General features: G+C 36.2%; 1 protein-coding gene across 1 annotated transcript in view; it reads right to left on the minus strand.

The window, feature by feature from the left end:
* LOC103512601 (kinase D-interacting substrate of 220 kDa B) overlaps window positions 1–17,624 on the minus strand; it is a 53,120-nt gene extending 35,496 nt beyond the window's left edge. Inside the window, exon 1 of the mRNA XM_026826029.1 lies at window positions 17,255–17,624. Within this exon, the coding sequence (XP_026681830.1) occupies window positions 17,255–17,380 (126 nt within the window). The 5' untranslated portion in view covers window positions 17,381–17,624. The remainder of the gene's footprint in view (window positions 1–17,254) is intronic.
* Between the last annotated feature and the right edge of the window lie 3,580 nt (window positions 17,625–21,204).

The following is a 21,204-nucleotide window of genomic DNA, read 5'->3' on the forward strand; positions in this document are numbered from 1 at the left end:
TACATATTGCTATTTAAGAAAATACCAAAGTAGTAAGTAAGTACAGAGATTAGATTAATAAACACACAGTTAGAAGTTATCCAAAAAGAGCTCAAACACAACACATTCACTTACATATTGTAAAATGTTGGATAACTTCATGGCTATTCATTAGGTAAAAATGATCTCATCTTAACCATAGGAAAACTTTATAACTAGACTACTGATCAAAAGGTGATATGGTATCTAATTCCCACATAATAAATCTTAAATAGGGATTTTTTTTTTGACTAAAATAAAAAAGTGTCCTGAAAATGTTACCCCACTTTATAAGGGAACTGGAATCAGTCACAACTTCACAAGGGAATGTGCATTTTACTAAAATTTATCTTGGGAAAAATAAATAAACTAAAAATCACTATAATATAATATTCTGAAGTAATTATTCAACAAGTTTTTGAAGAATACTCAACGATTGTTAGGTACAGACAGAAGAAAAACACAATAATTGATTATTGTTATTCTTGATCTTATTGTTTTTACGAGGCACGCCAAAAAGTTAATTTAGATCTGGAAAGGAGAGAGAGAGAGAGAAACGGAATAAATAGATGAAAAATAAATGATTTTTTTTTAGTTGTAGTATGTTTCACAGTAAAGGTATAAAATTACAATTTATATAATTAATTAAAACAATTTCGATTAAAACAATCTCATTTTAATTAAAACAATTTTGTACGAGAAGTATGCTGAGTCGTTTTGGTAACCCAAACTTTGGGCAGTCCGTCAATAAATTTGATAGATTGTTTCTCTCTGGAACATACATTATACATATTGCTTTTTTTAAGAAAATACTAAATTAGTGTGGACAGAGATTAGATTATTTATTAGTAAACACACAGTTAGAAGTTATCCAAAAAGAGCTCAAACATAACACATTCACTTACATATTGTAAAATGTTGGATAACTTCATTGCTATTCATTAGGTAAAAATGATCTCATCTTAAGCATAGGAAATCTTTATAACTAGACTACTGATCAGAAGGTGATATGGTATCTAATTCCCACATAATAAATTTTAAATAGGGATTTTTTTTTTTTTTAATAAATAGAAAAAGTGTTCTGAAAATGTTACCCCACTTTATAAGGGAACTGGAATCGGTCACAACTTCACAAGGGAATGTGCATTTTACTACAATTTATCTTGGGAAAAATAAATAAACTAAAAATCACTAAATATTCTGAAGTATTTATTCAACAAGTTTTTGAATATCAACGAACGTTAGGTACAGACAGAAGAAAAACACAAAATTGATTATTGTTATTCTTGATATTATTGTTTTTACGAGGCACGCCAAAAAGTTAATTTAGAAAAAATAAAAGAACACTCATTTCGACAACACATCTGGGTAATTGAAAATCGAAAACCACAAGCAGAACCGCCATAAAACATGACTGAGTGTGGGGAAATGCATCTCGTAACTAGTTGTGTTGTCAACTTATGTACGTATCGTGTGTGAAATATGTATTTGAGTTGTAATCAAACGTAAAGAAAATATGATTTGAAAATTGTCAGGGCCGTACGCACATGGGAGTTGATGAAACGCAAGATATTGCAATGCGGTGTGTCTACTAGATGTAGAGGCAGGAATCTCTTGTCAATCTCTAGCTAGACCCTTCATAAGCACTAAAATCCTGTTCCCTACATTCGATCCAAAAATCAAAACCAGAGTTGTGACTAAAAATCCGAGGCAGCTCCCTCGGAAAAAAGTCTCTCTCCCAGCACAAATTTCGTCACAACTTAACGACCGTGAGGGAAGATGGGAACATATATGTTGTAAACGACGACCTAGTTGTTTACCTGTTGCCAAAATCTGGAAGAGAAGGGTTATCGCGGGATAGGGAGAGAAAGAGGGGCAAAAGGGGTTAAAGTGTGAAAAATAATAGAAAGACCTTAGTAGTTTCAGTTCCCTCTGTCAAACCTATTTTTTTTTTTTTTTAAACTTTACGTTCTAGGATAGGTATAGATTTAAAAGAATGTGCCTTGAAGTAATGCGAAAGCGATGCCGAGGTACAATCTGATATTAATATCAACCTCACTTCTAAAAGAAGGTATTAAATTATTATTTAACAGTATAAGTAGCGAATTTTAACAGGTCTTATTGTTTTTCACCAATCAAATAAATAAGGCCTTGTTTAGGCTGCGGGAGTAAGAGGACCTTTCAGACCTTTGCTGGCAGTATAAACAAGGTATATTCTATTCTATAGTGGGAATCGGGATCAAGTACCAAGACAACCTGCCTTTGCGGATTTCAAAGGACTTATAACCAAGGTATATTCTATTCTATAGTGGGAATCGGGATCAAGTACCAAGACAACCTGCCTTTGCGGATTTCAAAGGACTAACAGTATAAGTAGCGAATTTTAACAGGTCTTATTGTTTTTCACCAATCAAATAAATAAGGCCTTGTTTAGGCTGCGGGAGTAAGAGAACCTTTCAGACCTTTGCTGGCAGTATAACCAAGGTATATTCTATTCTATAGTGGGAATCAGGATCAAGTACCAAGACAACCTGCCTTTGCGGATTTCAAAGGACTTTTTTTTACATTTTAAAGGAACGTACCTTGGTGGCAATTTCCAAGTCTGGATTGGCGGTTAACAGGAGTTTCAAGATGGGTACGTTGCCCTTCTCTACGGCTGTATACACGGCAGTCTTTCTCTCCTAGAATACAGATTGAAACAAAATGTACTTTAGCAACATATTTAATGCCAGCCTAGATAGCTTGGGGAGTAGGGCGTCTGCCTTGTAAGCGCTAGGCTGCGGGTTCGTTTCCCGTCCGGGATCGATATAATCCTGAACAAATAAGTTACTACAATTTATCTTGGGAAAAATAAATAAACTAAAAATCACTAAATATTCTGAAGTATTTATTCAACAAGTTTTTGAATGTCAACGAACGTTAGGTACAGACAGAAGAAAAACACAATTGATTATTGTTATTCTTGATATTATTGTTTTTACGAGGCACGCCAAAAAGTTAATTTAGAAAAAAATAAAAGAACACTCATTTCGATAACACATCTGGGTAATTGAAAATCGAAAACCACAAGCAGAACCGCCATAAAATAAAACAAGAACTCGGGTTACAACAGGTGTACTATATTTCTTTAAACTAAAAATGAGGCAAATGAACACTGGAACAGCTTTTGTTTATACTTTCAAACTTCTAAAAAAAAAAAAAAAAAAAAAAAAAACGGACATGACGTTGTTAGTGCATTTTGTTGTAGCGATAGCCGAAAGGTGACGACAAAATAGAGAAAATATCTCTTTTATCAGCCATAAACCAGGGTGATGGTCTCTAGACTCTCTAGCCATGTTTAATTGGCTCGTCCTGAACCGCAGTCAACCATCGTAACGACTTGTGCTTGTTCTTATCAAGCAGGTTACGCGTAGTTGATCGTTGGTCATTAGCGTCAGTTACGTTCAATGCATCAGATAACTTCCTTACCTTGCCGGGAATATCTACATCCACATATTTCTTGAGCAGAGCCTCCACAATACCACGGTGTCCTCCCTTCACTGCATGGATCAGGTTCGAATCCCCGCTCCGGTCCTGAAATTAGGTTAAAAAAATATTATCGATGGGAATAATTACCCGGAAAAAATAAATCTTGGAGAATATTCAGATTTTTATTTTTTAGGATAAGTAGCCATAAAACATGACTGAGTGTGGGGAAATGCATCTCGTAACTAGTTGTGTCGCCAACTTATGTACGTATCGTGTGTGAAATATGTGTTTGAGTTGTAATCAAACGTAAAGAAAATATGATTTGAAAATTGTCAGGGCCGTACGCACATGGGAGTTGTAAAGATGAAACGCAAGATATTGCAATGCGGTGTGTCTACTAGATAATTGGTAGATGTATTAGAGGCAGGGATCTCTTGTCAATCTCTTGACCCTTCATAAGCACTAAAATCCAACAGAAAATATGAAAACTGTTCCCTACACTCGATCCAAAAATCAAAACCCGAGTTGTGACTAAAAATCCGAGGTAGCTCCCTCGAAAAAAAGTCTATCCCCAGCATACCGTAAAGAAAATATGATTTGAAAATTGTCAGGGCCGTACGCACATGGGAGTTGTAAAGATGAAACGCAAGATATTGCAATGCGGTGTGCCTATTTAGATGTAGAGGCAGGAATCTCTTGACCCTTCATAAGCACTAAAATCCAACAGAAAATATGAAAATTGTTCCCTACACTCGATCCAAAAATCAAAACCCGAGTTGTGACTAAAAATCCGAGGCAGCTCCCTCGGAAAAAAGTCTCTCCCCAGCAGAAATTTCGTCACAACTTAACGACCGTGAGGGAAGATGGGAACATATATGTTGTAAACGACGACCTAGTTGTTTACCTGTTGCCAAAATCTGGAAGAGAAGGGTTAGCGCGAGATAGGGAGAGAAAGAGGGGCAAAAGGGGTTAAAGTGTGAAAAATAATAGAAAAAAACAACGGCGACACCTGAAAATAGGTATTTAAACGAAGTGTGAAATGGATTACAGCGTAAAAAATAACATCAGAAACATGGAAACGGATTATTCACAAAATTGCAATCGAAAAACGTTAACTTCTCCCTGCATTGCACGTTCTAATTACCAAGTAGTTTTAACGAAGTGTGAAATGGATTACAGCGTAAAAAATAACATCAGAAACATGGAAACGGATTATTCACAAAATTGCAATCGAAAAACGTTAATTTAAACGAAAAAACCCTGCATTGCACGTTCTAATTACCAAGTAGTTTTACCTGCCTCGGTGGTGTAGTGGTTAAGACGCTCGCCTGGTAAACAGAAGGGCGTGGGTTCAATCCCAGCCGAGGTATGGAATTGTCCCTTTACTCCAGCAGTAGGCTGCTACTATTATTGTGGTCAAATTCTCAAATTATATTGAGGATAAAATTCCACACCTCGGCTGGGATCGAACCCACGCCCTCCTGTTTACCAGGCGAGCGCCTTGACCACTACACCACCGAGGCAGGAGTAGTAGTTATACAGAGACCAATTCCACACCTCGGCTGGGATCGAACCCACGCCCTCCTGTTTACCAGGCGAGCGCCTTGACCACTACACCACCGAGGCAGGAGTAGGAAGGTGTAGTAGTTATACAGAGACGAATTCCACACCTCGGCTGGGATCGAACCCACGCCCTCCTGTTTACCAGGCGAGCGCCTTGACCACTACACCACCGAGGCAGGAGTAGGCAGGTGTAGTAGTTATACAGAGACGGTAAACCTCTATCAAACTGTACACAATCGCAAGACTTTCAAAACCATTGGACGAGGAAACAAGATGGTCGCTAGAAATTATTGGCAAACACTGCGGGTCGAGTGAAATAAATAACACAATCGACATGGTAGGCAATGTAATTAGTAGCCAGGCTCGTAACAAATAGGCCGGAGCATAGCACAGCAATCTGGTCCGTAAAATGTATCGATCACTTTGAAACTTTAAAAAAAAGGTTATTCCAAAAGTCTACAAATGTAGATGAAATCCGGGCCGGAAGTCAAGAGGACCAAGTATCCAACTAAAGATAACCGTAAGAACATCGTAAAGTTTTTGGAGTGGTTTAGAGCAAAAATATGATTGGCACTGCAACGAGAGACAAGTATGTATGTGCATTCGAGGAACGAGAAGAAGATCAAAGTCTGGAGAAAAAATATTCGGTATCGATTGAGATGAATCCTTAACTCCGTACACATCAAATAGCCTCTGAGTTAAATAGATCCTCACACAATCGACATGGTAGGCAATGTAATTAGTAGCCAGGCTCGTAACAAATAGGCCGGAGCATAGCACAGCAATCTGGTCCGTAAAATATATCGACCACTTGGAAACTTAAAAAAAAAGGTTATTCCTTAAAAAAGTCTACAAATGTAGATGAAATCCGGGCCGGAAATCAAGAGGACCAAGTATTCAACTAAAGATAACCGTAAGAATATCGTAAAGTTTTTGGGGTGGTTTAGAGCAAAAATATTATGATTGGCAATGCAACGAGAGACAAGTATGTATGTGCATTCGAGGAACGAGAAGAAGGTCCAACTCCGTCTGGAGAAAAAATATTCGGTTTTGATTGAGATGAATCCCTAACTCCGTACACATCAAAAAGCCTCTGAGTTAAATAGATCCTTTGAGTTGTAGATACTATAAGTATTTGGCTTAAGTTAATTAGTAATTTATTATCTTATTGTAAAAATGGGGATGTCCCCGTAGATTTATAAAATAAATTAAAAAAGCCCACACTGAAGCTTTGGTGTAAGGGCAAAAGGCCCTAACAGTTGTACCTACTTGTGTACTTGTATACCTAGGTAATATAGGTGGCTATTTGTATACCTAGGTGTCCTAGGTACTTAACAAGGTACACAAATACACCTATGACCTATCTAGGTAATATGATTATATAGGTACCTAAATGTATACATATGTAGGTAATATACCCTATGAATTACCTACGCGTTTAGACGAAACATCATCTTGGCACATTTCAAACAAAACATGAGATAATGATCTATTGCTTGTACCTATAATATGTATCTATGTCCTATGTCAGAGGTTCCCAATCGTACTGTATCACTTTCACTAGTGGTACGCGGAAGCACTTCTGGTGGTACCTACGCGAAAAGATTTGAAAACCCCACAGTTTTATGATTTATCTCGTAAATACAAAAAACAAATGTGGTAACCCATTTGTTGGGAGTGAAAAGAATCTACAATCAATGTACCAAAAATTGTGACAGCGTACTATAGTTACAAAAAATTTTGCCTGCGGCGCTATAATATCTTTATTTGAACCCCGAACCGAACAAATTTGATGTTTGGTGGTACGCCAAAAGAAGCTTGAGGTGTCAGATGGTACGGAGTATTCAAAAGTTTGGGAACACCCCACAGTTTTATGATTTATCTCGTAAATACAAAAAACAAATGTGGTAACCCATTTGTTGGGAGTGAAAAGAATCTACAATCAATGCACCAAAAATTGTGACATCGTACTATAGTTACAAAAAATTTCGCCTGCGGCGCTATAATATCTTTATTTGAACCCCAAACCGAACAAATTTGATGTTTGGTGGTACGAAATTCCCTGACAATTCCCTGACTTTTCCAGTCTCCGTGAAATTCCCTGACAATTCCCGGTTTTCCAGTCTGGTAGACACCCTGTAAAAAGCTGATGACAGTATTAGAATTGAGGAGTAGCTTAAGATGTCAAAGAAAGGTTTAGGTGGCATATTATTTCCGAAGTTGCAAAAAAGCGCGAGATGTCTCACATTATTTTCAAATTCAAGGATCAAGCTGTCAGTGTTGTACTCATAGCTAAAACAATACCAACAATACTATCATTGAGAAAAGTAATAAAAAGGATGATATGAGATGTCTCACATTATTTTCAAATTCAAGGATCAAGCTGTCAGTGTTGTACTCATAGCTAAAACAATACCAACAATACTATCATTGAAAAAAGTGGTAAAAAGGATGATATTGAGATATATATATAAAAAAACACACACACTTCTCGAAGAACTTTGAAATTCGTCTTTAAACCTCTCAATGGAGCTGTTGCAAAAGTCTCGGAAAAGGTCTTTTTAGTATTAACTGCTATTTCCAGTAATTAAAAAAAAAAAAAACAAAAACAAAACGATTATCCACAAACTCTGCCCGGATAACACTGAAATCTTTTTTTGATTTATAATTCGTGACAAAAAAGTAAAAAAAAGCGTGAAAACTTGTTATCAGTAGGAGCATAGTCTCTTGTATACACGGTAGTAGAAACAAGATGCCTCAGGCCTCCGAAGTAAGTATTGTTATCTCTACTTTGATTACATTTGGAGTAATATAAACTATACATAACTACATAGTGTCTTACCTACCTGGTCTAGAATGTGATCGAATTATAAACCATTAGATATACGCGTTAATCGCCTTGTTAGCGCAGTGGTTAAACGTTCGCCTGATAAACAGGAGGGCGCGGGTTCCAATCCCATCTAAGGCGTACTTTCCTTAGGCTGGGGACCACAAAGTGAGTTTAAACTCGGTTTAAGTTTAACTCTCGGATTAAGAAATCTGATTAGTTTTTAGCCCGTCCTTCCTTTATCATTACGATAGTAATAAAAAAAAAAAGTATAAGGAACGGGCTATTGTATTCGCTTCGGTGTCGTCTGTCTGACCCCATAGAAAGACTTATCCAAATCTAGTCGACCTATATATCAAATTAAAGGTCTTTTTACCAATCAGATTGCTCAAAGAGTTAAACTTAAAAAGGAGTTTAAACTCACTTTGTGGCCCCAGACCTTAGTTCTTACCTATAGGAAGTAAAGTAATGTAATCGGCTGATTTTTTCTTCTTTTCAATTTATTTGAGCTAGCGTAGTTAGCTTGGAAGGTAAAACGCCTGCCTTGTAAGCGTCAAGTCGCAGGTTCTGTTCCCGTTCGGGAAAAACTTTAGCCTAAACAGATAAGGTACATACGTTCCCCGAATTTTTCCTATCCTGTCATCCTTCTCTTCGATTTCGGGATGATAATACCTCCTTTGTTACAGTGTACCTACTTGTATATATATAAATTGTATAAGTAGGTAATATAGGTGGCTATTTGTATACCTAGGTACTTAACAAGGTATACAAATACACCTACCTAGGTAATATCATTATATAGGTACCTAAATGTATACATAGGTAGGTAATATACCCTATGAGTTACCTACGCGTTTAGACGATACATCATCTTGGCACATTTCAAACAAAACATGAGATAATGATCTATTGCTTCTACGCTTGTATCTACATATATATGCATCTATGTCAGAGGTTCCCAATCGTACCGTATCACTAGTGGTACGCGGAAGCACTTCTGGTGGTACGCGAAAAGATTTGAAAACCCCACAGTTTTATGATTTATCTCGTAAATACGAAAAACAAATCTGGTAGTAACCCTAGTTGGGAGAGAAAAGAATCTACAATCAATGCACCAAAAATTGTGACAGCGTACTATAGTTACAAAAAATTTTGCCTGCGGCGCTATAATATCTTTATTTGAACCCCGAACAGAACAAATTTGATGTTTGGTGGTACACCAAAAGAAGCTTGAGGTGTCAGATGGTACGCAGTATTCAAAAGTTTGGGAATCCCTGATCTATGTAATGGAAGTATGATATGGTGTAGGTTTGTGACTCAAAAACAACCGGCTATCGGCTATGTAACTTACATACATATTTATGTAATTATTATGTACTAGTATGTATAGTCCGAGTAGGTCTCGGACTCTCTTCCCCATCTCTTCATTAAGATGAGGGGGAAGGATACTTTATTTCGAGGAAAGACATTTACATATAAAACAGAGAAGTAAAAATGCAGTTCGTTGATAAAGTGAGACCTAAAAGGTCTCATACTCATACTCTTTTGAGGATAGATATTTTCATAATATGTACCTACGTCCTACAGTATTGTACAGTGTACACCTACACATAGGTATGTATAATTATTATGTACTAGTATGTATAGTCCGAGTAGGTCTATATACGTATAAGTCGAGCGTTCTGGACTATCTTCCCCGTCTCTTCATTAAGATGAGGGGAAGGATACTTTATTTCGAGGAAACACATTTATAAAACAGAGAAGTAAAAATGCAGTTCGTTGATAAAGAGAGACCTAAAAGGTAACAACCAACGGAGGAGATCTTATCGTCCCGAAAATCCCGAAATTGAAGAAAGGACGGGATGGGAGAAAGCCAGCCTTTCCGAGGTTGAATCTTATCTGTTTAGCCAGCCTAGTTAGCTTGGAGTGTAGCGCGTCTGCCTTATAATCGCTGAGTCACGGGTTCGATTTTCGCCCGGGACGATAAAAAAAAAGATGAGTGTTCCACCGCCGTTTTTATTTCGTAGCAATGGAACAACTGCTGCATTAGACGCTTGTGGTCTGTGTCGTAGCATGCCCATCCCATAGTATGCCTCTCATCAGATGGGCGAGAAGAGACACAATACTTCCCATTTATGTGCTGGGTCAACACGAGAACACCAGAAAGTAACCCGTTGAAATATTTGCAATCGAAAAACGAGTACAAATTTTTGTCGATGGTGGAATTCGAACCCGGGACCTTCTATATGACCACTGGACCAACCGTGCCCCCAACTAAGTTTCGTTCTCGAAACGGCTGGGTTCCTCCAATCCTGTTTCTCCTTCGATTTGGGGACGATAATACCTGCGTTGTTTCAGTTCCCTCTATCAAACCTTTTGGAAAAAATATAAATAATTATATATAAATTAAAGCGAGAAATATAATTGGTGTAAAGAAATGGCTCTATCGATTGTACCCAATGTGTCATGCCGGCGAAGCTGAACTTTCGGCCGCCCGCGGGCCCAGCAGGCGCCAAATCTGGGGGCGGCGTTTTAGGCGCAAAGATGGCGGGGACCAGATGGTGCGAGCGGTGTAGAAGGGGCGTGTGAGTGTCACTGGGATGAAGCAGAGAGAACGCCCGCCGCCGGGGCTTCCGAACTTCCATATTCGCACGGAAAAAGTCTTTGAAAAATGTGAGGAGGAGAAAAAAAGTTTCAAGTCTATTGAGGAAAAAAATCAAGACTGAAAAAAAAAAAAAAAAAAAAAAATCAAAACTGATTTTTTTTTTTTAAAAATAAAAAAAAAAAAAAAAAAAAAAAAAAAAAAAAAATCAAGACTGATTTTTTTTTTTCAAAACTGATTTTTTTGTCTGAATAAAGTTGGGTATCTATCAGAGGCTAAAAGTCTTTGAAAAATGTGAGGAGAAAAAAAAAAGTTCAAGTCTATTGAAGAAAAAAAATCAAGTCTGAATTTTTGTCTGAATAACATGGGGTATCTGTCCAAGGTAAAAGCTGTTAAACGGAAAAGAATTTTAAAGTACAAAATGGAGGCCCGCCATACACGTTACGATAATTGGCGCGAATTATTTCAAACGTGTATGGCTGGGCTGATAGTGGTAGAGAATACTACAAAAAAATCAATTATTGGTATCTCCTTCAAACTTCAAACAAAATTGTGTGAATTACAGGAATAGAAAGTTCAGGGTTGAATTAAAAAATATTAATATTATAGAGAAACTGAATGAAACTGTCTTCTTATTGAAATTTGTGAATAAATACGAATTTCCACATAAGTAATAAAATTATAATTAAGAATCCATCAGTTAAAATAATAATAAAAAAACAAGAACTCGGGTTACAACAGGTGTACTATATTTCTTTAAACTAAAAATGAGGCAAATGAACACTGGAACAGCTTTTGTTTATAGTTAGGTATACCGTTCGGCCAGAAAGTTAAGCCTCGATCGCGTGCAAAAGTTTTCTTTTTCACCTCGAGAATTTTTTAACGAACAAGAAAAGTGGGAACTGTAGTTTAATTAAAAAACAGAAAAACGGGAGTCTGTCAAATTTTCTCTAATTCATTAAAGCGTAAACTTGAAGCACGAACAATTAATTTCGAAACAAGAACAAAAGCTCGTTCAAGATGATTGCGCTTTAATGGGGAATTAGTACTGTGTGTGAGTTTGAACGTGCAACATATCTGACAAATTAGTCATGAAATAATCCGGTATTGTTGTTGTTGTTGTAGCGGCTTAAGCTGTAGCCGCATGGTGATGGCAGAATAATGAAGGATATCTTTTTTTTTTTTTGCCATCCGGTTTTGTATCCGGTAAGATAACTGAACTGGTTACAAACACTTGAAATTATGTATGTTTTTAGGGGTGAAAAACTTTGGTCTTGTTTTCAGATGTAACTGTAGGGGCATAGATGATGAGAAGAAATAATATACTATCTCTTAGAATAATTATTCCTAGTGTGGATACTGAATAATCAAAAGTTTTCAGATGTAACTGTAGGGGCATAGATGATGAGAAGAAATAATATACTATCTCTTAGAATAATTATTCCTAGTGTGGATACTGAACTAACCAGGATGGAAAATTATTTCGTCAGGGATGTTAACTTCCTGGAAAGGTAGATAATGGACTGCCTTTCTATGTCGCCTTTAAATTTATTTTTGTATTTTGTTTTAACTTTAATTTTGTACAAAAAATATCTCATTTTTCTTCAACGTGCCTCTTTCATTTTATTTACAAAAGTAGGAAGAGAGTACCAATTTACAAGTATCTCGAATGCGTTTTTTTTACTTTCTATTTTCCAAGAAAAAGAGATTTCTGTAAATTTCATTGTTATTTTAGATGGCTACGATTTTTTCATCATCATTATTATTTTCATTGTTCTTTTCTGAAAGGAGTTGTACTTAGCTGAGTTGAAAATACAATAAATCGTTTAAATAATAACAAAGACAAAAAAATGTGTTTTATTTTTCATAAAAAATATTCTATGACATATATAGGAAAAAATCTTGAATATGAAAGTTAAACTAGTTAGAAAGTAATAAAAATATACTATGTAATGCTATTAATATTCACAGTGACTTTTCATCTTGCTTACCCCCGGCTCATGGAAAGTAGCTGGTTCGAGTCCCAGTCTTGGTTGATCTAATATAGGTACACAGCTGATTTCTTTTCAAGGTTTGATAGAGGGAACTGTAACAACGGAGGTCTTGTGGTCCCCAGACATTGACCAGGAGGACAGGGGGAAACCAAGGCTTTAAGGAAAAGATGAAACTCAGGACAAGTGGGAATGGGCTCGAGGCCAGTAGCTGGGGCCTATTCTTCATTTATTTCTCATCTCCCTTACCCACTTTACTCCACACAGAGAACAAAACCGGTACTTGTGATTTCCCTGATACCAATGAACGTTCCATAGCCTTGACATGGGAGCTGATAAGACTGTCAAGTGCCTACATACTTTGAGAACTTACCTCGCACATAAGGTTTGTGAGACGTCAACTTGAACTACTAAATAAAAGAAAAGGCTAATCATGCAATATTTTCCTAACACAGATGAAGTCTATTGAGAAATGTGAAATGTCAAGATGCGACATTCTTTGTCCAAAAGTCTCAAGCTTGGAAGTCATGCGTTCGCCTCGCAATCAAAGGATTACTTACCTCGCACATAAGGGAATGGCCAATCTACACTAAAAAACTGTGGGGCACATGATTCTTATCATGACTGATGGACAAAAATTGTAAAATAGGAATGGGGAAATCCTCTATTCCTCTTCGGTATTAAAAAATGTCAAAACAGTCAAAGGTTTTTGTTTTTTCAGATCCAGATTTTTTTCTCCTAAATAGCATGATTCTTATCATGACTGATGGACAAAAATTGTCAAGTAGGAATGGGGAAATCCTCTATTCCTCTTCGGTATTAAAAAATGTCAAAGCAGTAAGCAGTCAAAGCTCAAAGGTTTTTGTTTTTCCAGATCCAGATTAAAGTGAAAAATCTTACACAACCATAAACCAAATACAGGCACCATTTCTCTTTTCTGTTCTGTGAATAAAACTGAATATACTTTATCACTTTATCAGATACCACTAAGTATAAGCTGCATAAGAAATACAATTTATAGTAAAATGTTTACATTGTAACATTATTATTAGATAATGCAACTCGGTACTTAGTTATATGGCTCTCTAGTATAATTCATTGTACACAAAAAGATAAATGATAAGAAGGTAAGTACCTATGTTATTAGATAATGCAACTCGGTACTTAGTTATATGGCTCTCTAGTATAATTCATTGTACACAAAAAGATAAATGATAAGAAGGTAAGTAGTACATTTGAACACCCTGTAAAAAAAGTCCGATTTCAGGATCACTTTCAAAATATGTATGTATTACCTAGAGACTTGACTTAGGATGTCACAGTATTATCCAGTACAGGGTTTATACGCTTTTCCCGGAATGAAATTCCATGATTTTTCCAGAAAATTTCCATGAGTTTTCCAAAAAATTAGGGGGCGGAGGTACTTAAAAATCAGTAAGATTACCCCTTCATTTAAATAAAATATGCAATTTGCAGAACGTCAAGGAATATGAGGGGGAATGCGCCGCAGGCCATTTTTCGGGAAAACTTGATAGGTATTTAATTTGTTTTTTTTTTTTCTTTTTTTTTTAATTTTTGACCAGGTGGCAAATTCTATGACTTTTCCAGGTTTTCCAGATCGCGTATAAACCCTACAGTACCAACAGCCTATTGATCTCAGGGAGTTACTTTACAGCTAACTGTAATTAAACTCACATGAAGGGGTAAACGCTTCGATGTGCGAAACACTTCGTCAGAAGACATGAGGACTGAATATGTATGTATTACCTAGAGACTTGACTTAGGATGTCACAGTATTATCCAGTACAGGGTTTATACGCTTTTCCCGGAATGAAATTCCTTGATTTTTCCAGAATATTTCCATGAGTTTTTCAAAAAATTAGGGGGCGGAGGTACTTAAAAATCAGTAAGATTAACCCTTCATTTAAATAAAATATGCAATTTGCAGAACGTCAAGGAATATGAGGGGGAATGCGCCGCAGGCCATTTTTGGGAAAAACTTGATATTTAATTTGAATTTTTTACCAGGTGGCAAATTCCACGACTTTTTCAGGTTTTCTTTGAATTTTCACGATTTTTCATGACTTTTTGACCGATTTTCAGATTCCATGACTTTTCCAGGTTTTCCAGATCGCGTATAAACCCTACAGTACCAACAGCCTATTGATTTCAGGGAGTTACTTTACAGCTAACTGTAATTAAACTCACATGAAGGGGTAAACGCTTCGATGTGCGAAACTTTTCGTCAGAAGACATGAAGACTGATCCACTCGACCCCGATTTAAGATTTTCCCACCCGGATAGGTTTTTATCCTGAACGGTTAAGGTTCGTTCTCGGAACGGGTGGTCTTTTCCTATCCTGTCTGACCTTACCAGTTACAGTTCCCTCTATCAAACCTCTTTTTTAAGAGAAGAAAAGTGAGCTGAATACAAACACTGAATACCCTTTACTATTCGCAAGGAGTAACTAGAGAAGTAAATAGGGCAGGACGAGTAGAAGTAGAGAGGCCTGAATGTAAATCCAGCATTAAAAGCTGAACCAACTTGGTCCCTTTTATGTAATCCACCCATGACAACTCACTTAGATTATGAGAGTCAAGTGCTTAGACTCATAGCTAAAACAATACCAACAATACTATCATTGAGAAAAGTAATAAAAAGGATGATATTGAAATATATATATAAAAAAACACACACACTTCTCGAAGAAATTTGAAATTCGTCTTTAAACCTCTCAATGGAGCTGTTGCAAAAGTCTCGGGCACAAAATTTCTCCAAATATGTGATTTTAGTACTGTCCTGTCACAGAAGGAAAAAAAAAGATGGGTAAAAAAGGGAGGAATGTCAAAAACAGAATATTCGAACAACGACAGAACAATACGATTCATACACTGAAACTTAAAACTGAGAACATTAAGTATCGATTTCATATCTCATGTTAAGCACTCGTATAGTATATTTAGTAACATAAATCTCAATGACAACAATGTGGCAATATTTTCGGCATTGGGGTACCAAGGTATTGTATACAGAGATGGTTGAATATGACAGACCGAATGATAGAGGGAGCTGTAACAACCAACGGAGGAGATCTTATCGTCCCGAAAATCCCGAAATTGAAGAAAGGACGGGATGGGAGAAAGCCAGCCTTTCCGAGGTCGAATCTTATCTGTTTATCCAGCCAAGTTAGCTTGGAGTGTAGCGCGTCTGCCTTATAATCGCTGGGTCACGGGACGATCTTTATCCTAAACAGATAAGATTTGTTCTCGAAACGGCTGGGTTCCTCCAATCCTGTTTCTCCTTCGATTTGGGGACGAGAATACCTGCGTTGTTTCAGTTCCCTCTATCAAACCTTTTGGAAAAAAATATGGACCACCCTGTATATGTGTGGGGAAATCATGTGTGATCGAAGTAATTAGCAGAGATTCGTTGTACATTGATGAATCCTATAACTAACAGAACAGTGGTCCTCAACTTATACATGGTACATTTAGAATTTAGGGCCGGGTCGACAGCATAGGCGGTTCTTGTCTAAATTTTTGGGGGGGCTTGATTTAGCTTTATGTAAAAAAATTTGTTTCTCCTTCGATTTGGGGACGAGAATACCTGCGTTGTTTCAGTTCCCTCTATCAAACCTTTTGGAAAAAAATATGGACCACCCTGTATATGTGTGGGGAAATCATGTGTGATCGAAGTAATTAGCAGAGATTCGTTGTACATTGATGAATCCTATAACTAACAGAACAGTGGTCCTCAACTTATACATGGCACATTTAGAATTTAGGGCCGGGTCGACAGCTCGACAGTCTTATAGTAACATTGTTATTGGAATATAAAACGTTTTTAATCATTATAAATATGAAACTTTAAATCAAAATCATAATTTTGAAATAATAATAATAAAATAAAAATCAAATAATAATAATTTTGAAAAATAGGTGGGAGAAAGGTATATGTTTTAAGTTTGGAAACCAGCATATGTTCCCCACGAATCACTGAAGTTAAGCAACGTCTTGCGTGCTTGGTACTTGGATGGGTGACCATCTGGGCAATTGCGTGCTGCTGGGTTCCCGGCTCCACTCAGGTTGGGTGAGGTTAAATGGAGGAGGCGGGCAGCTTGTCGCTAAATAGTGGGTAAAACCCCCGTCACGAGAAGACCCCTATACCTACCTACCTTGAGTTTGGAAAGCACTGGTAAACGTTTTACGATACGATATTACAAACATAATTACTACAACGATATGCAAACCCATGACGCAAATTTTAAGCGAGATCCATTATATTAATATTAGTAAATTAGTGTACTGACAAATTGGACAGAAGATATTGATGTTTTTAGATCTTTAAAACGAGTTTTGGATATTTCACCTTACGAGTAAAAAAAAATATATAAAAAAAATAATAATAATTGTTTTAAGCATAAATGCTCGACACAAATGTCGAAATGTCGTTCCCAGCTTAATACACTACGCTGAAATTTTCTGCCTTCACTTGGACTCGAACCACCAACCTGAACATCCAGAATTGTTACAAGTAACAAGTACGTATTTACTTCGTATCCTGAACAGGGTTTCTACCAGACTGGAAAACTGGGAAAAGTCAGGGAGTTTTGAGGAGTCTGGAAAAGTCAAGGAATTTCACAAAAAAGTGACAAAAATCCAAAAAAAGTCAGGGAATTTTTTCAAGCCTACAAATTTTGAAAAAGTGGACTCTGGAAAAATGGGAAAAGTCAGGGAATTTTATTTTTCTATTTTGGTAGACACCCTGCCTGAACTATGTATTTACCTTGTCATTTATGAGGGACGATACCGTGGAATTTCGCAGGAAATGATAAAAGCTGAAAATGCTGCCGTAATTCCTTTGAGAGCCCCACGTCAGTGTCAGAGGAATGGATTCGGTGCTACTGCCCATCCCACAACGCGCGTGTCCTATATTGAACTCGGTCACCCTATTTGAAAAGGTGTCCTATATTGAACGCGGTCACCCTATTTGAAAAGGTTCAGTATTTCGGCAAGTTTTGTCAACAAGCACCTGTGGATTTTTGGCTCGTGTTTCCAGACGGAAATTGTTTTAAAATCATTTTAAAACTTTAAAAATAGTAAGTTATATTTTTCTCTTCTTCAAGTTCAAGTGTATTATTTTTAGGTTTACAAGGCTTGAATTAATAGTGTTGGGGGGATTTTTTTTTTAATCAGGTTTTAATTATTTATCAAGTTTGTAATCATTGAGTAAATATTAATTGACTTTAAAATTTCAAGCTTAAAAGATATTAAATTATTATTATTACTTTCGTCTATGTCTCAAGAGGGAAGGGGGATTTTTTTTTTAATCAGGTTTTAATTATTTATCAAGTTTGTAATCATTGAGTAAATATTAATTGACTTTAAAATTTCAAGCTTCAAAGATATTAAATTATTACTTTCGTCTATGTCTCAAGAGGGATTACCTTGTTTAAATTTTAAAAAGTAGATAAAAAGGACCTTTTTAATACAATTTTAGCACAACATTAACAAGGGAAGTTTCTTTATCTTTGCTACTCAAATCACTAGAACATTATTATCTATATTACACAGCATTACACAACGCACTAGAAACTACCTCATTTTCTTTTTAACAGGTTAGTTAGATTACCTACCAGGTTTAGGTGGAATGAGATAATTCTAGACAATCTACGGATCACATAAGGTGTACAAAAATAATAATAATATATAGGTAATAAAAATCTAATAATAACGAAAAATGACCTTATCTCAAAGTTCGAGCGTCATAAACTTTCAAAGTTCCCTCCCACAAGTGATATGAATAAAATGTTATCTATACGTTTCCTTGGAACTCGTACGCCCTTTTTCAGGGAAATCAAACCTTGAAAATCGAAAAATCATTTATTAGGTACCTAATTAGTTTAATTTAGATTAAGTAAATCATTGTTGTTTTATTATTTTCAGACAGCAAAACTACTATAGCGTTCGGCAATATAAATAATTATGTATTGTAATCTAAATATTTTTTTTATTAATTTATTTACACGTATTTTAATTATTTAAATTTAAAAGTCATTTCAGTTATCATCATAATCAAGGTAAACAAAACTATTCTAACAAACGTCTGCTGTACATATTACGTAGGTCTCTTCTCTATTTTCCAATGAATAATATCCTGTATTTTTCAGTTACACTTTACAGATCAATTTCTTTATCCTATTCTTACTTTCTTGACTTTACAGTTAAATAACTAAAGTTAAATTGCTTTATAAAAAAAAGAAAATGAAAATACCCTACCGGAGGTTGGAGAAGTTCCTGAAAAGCTTGATATGTTCTAGGTCCAAACAAAAATTTCAAAGCCATTGGAATAATACGTATAGAAATGTTCAGTCTATTAAACTCCCAATAACGGGTATTGTTCACGTAATAAATAAATAAAACACTATTTTATTAAATGAATTAATTTTAATAATCTTCAAAGTAATAAGTTTGTATTAACTTTTTTTGTTGGTACACACACTTGGAACAATTAATAATATCTTAAATATTTAACATTTGAATAACACATATTACGCATACCTAATTTCTGATCATAATGTATTCTTCTTCTCTCTCTCCTTCTTTCTTTCTCTTTCTTATTTAGCATCTCTCTTGCTCCTGATACCTCTTTTCTTTCTCTCTCTAATTCTTCATTTCCCTCTCTCTCTCTCTCCCTCTCTCTCTGTCTCTCTCTCTCTCTCTCTTTCTCTCTCCCCTCTCTCTCTCTCTCTCTTGTTTCTTGAGCTCCTCAACTTATATAAGATGGTAGGTAGAATTACCCAGGTAGGTATTAGATACCTGTTTAAAATATGCATGGAGAATTTTCCAAGATGGATTATTTATTAATAATAATAATCATTATAATTATAAAAAAGGAGGCAGAAAGAGATAGAGAGAGAGAGAGAGAGAGAGAGAGAGAGACAGTATTTTTCATGTTTGATGTTCCAAAGTATACCTAATTAAATGCCTACTAATGCCTACGAATTTCAAAGATGGAGAGAAAGAGGGAGGGAGAGAGAAAGAAGGATAAGAGAGGTAACAAGGAGAAGATGTAAAAGGGGGAAGAGGAAGAGAAGAGAAAGGAAGGAGAGGGAAGAAGATGATAAAAGATGGAGGAGAGATACAAGGGAGAGGATGACTGGATGAGAAAAAATAAGGAGAAGAAAAAGAGAAAAAAAGAACTGTGAGACCGAGGAAAAGAAAAAAAGGAAAGTGAAAATGGAGAGAAGAGTAGAGGAGGAGAACTATCAATAGCAATATCGATAACTATCGATAGTTTTGACTATCGAACGCTATCGATAGTTGAGGCTTGACTATCGATAGTTTTCTATAGATTTTTTCTGCACATTTTTCGTTTGTTTTGGTCGTTTTAGAAGTGAAAAGTGTAAAAAAATATTTTTTAAATTAAAAAAAAAAAAGAAAAAAAAGTTGAAATAAAACCCTGTGACCTAAATTAATACGTGTACAGCTGTTAATAATTTTCTTTAAATTAGGTTGGGTTAGGTTAGGTCTTTTTGGGGGGATAAGACCTTTAGAAACAAGGAAAACATGTAATAAAAAAAAAAAAAAAACTATCGATAACTATCGATGGCGCCGACTATCGATAGTTCTCCTCCTCTAGAGAAGAGGGGGGATGGGAAACGAAAGAGGAGGAAAGAAGGACGAAGAAAAATGCCGAAAAGAAGAGTGAAGAGCTAAATAAGGTAAATTTGTCCTTGAAAAGTGACATGAGTCAAAGATTAGACATTAAAAATTCCGCTTTGGAGTTCAACGACCGTAGACTTTTTGAAAATTTCCCATTATCTACCAACGCCGTCGGTTATTTGAAAGAGTGAGAATTTATATACAAGAAATTATAGAAACTCCCAATTACCTATAATAGGATTAGCCAGTGTCGTATCTTCGATGGGAAAACGAGGGGAGCCCCTCCAGGGTTTATACGCTTTTCCCGGAATGAAATTCCATGACTTTTCCAGAAAATTTCCATGAGTTTTCCAGAAAATTAGGGGCGGAGATACTTAAAAATCAGTAAGATTACCCCTTCATTTAAATAAAATATGCAATATGCAGAACGTCAAGGAATATGAGAGGGAATGCGCCGCAGGCCGTTTTCCGGAAATACTTGGTATTTAATTTGAATATTTTTAATTTTTGACCGGGTGGCAAATTCTATGACTTTTCCAGGTTTTCCAGATCGCGTATAAACCCTACAGTACCAACAGCCTATTGATCTCAGGGAGTTACTTTACAGCTAACTGTAATTAAACTCACATGAAGGGGTAAACGCTTCGATGTGCGAAACACTTCGTCAGAAGACATGAGGACTGATCCACTCGACCTCGATTTAAGATTTTCCCACCCGGATGGGATTTTATCCTGAACGGTTAAGGTTCGTTCTCGGAACGGCTGGCTTTCTCCTATCCTGTCTGACCTTACCAGTTACAGTTCCCTCTATCAAACCTCTTTTTTAGGAGAAGAAAAGTGAGCTGAATACAAACACTGAACTACTGCCTTTACTATTCGCAAGGAGTAACTAGAGAAGTAAATAGGGCAGGACGAGTAGAAGTAGAGAGGCCTGAATGTAAATCCAGCATTAAAAGCTGAACCAACTTGGTCCCTTTTATGTAATCCACCCATGACAACTCACTTAGATTATGAGAGTCAAGTGCTTAGATAATACTGTGTGTGACACTCCGAGTGTAATACAGGATGGTA

This window comes from Diaphorina citri, unplaced genomic scaffold, assembly GCF_000475195.1.
Source record: "Diaphorina citri unplaced genomic scaffold, Diaci psyllid genome assembly version 1.1 scaffold862, whole genome shotgun sequence".
NCBI classification, from domain to species: Eukaryota; Metazoa; Arthropoda; class Insecta; order Hemiptera; family Psyllidae; genus Diaphorina; species Diaphorina citri.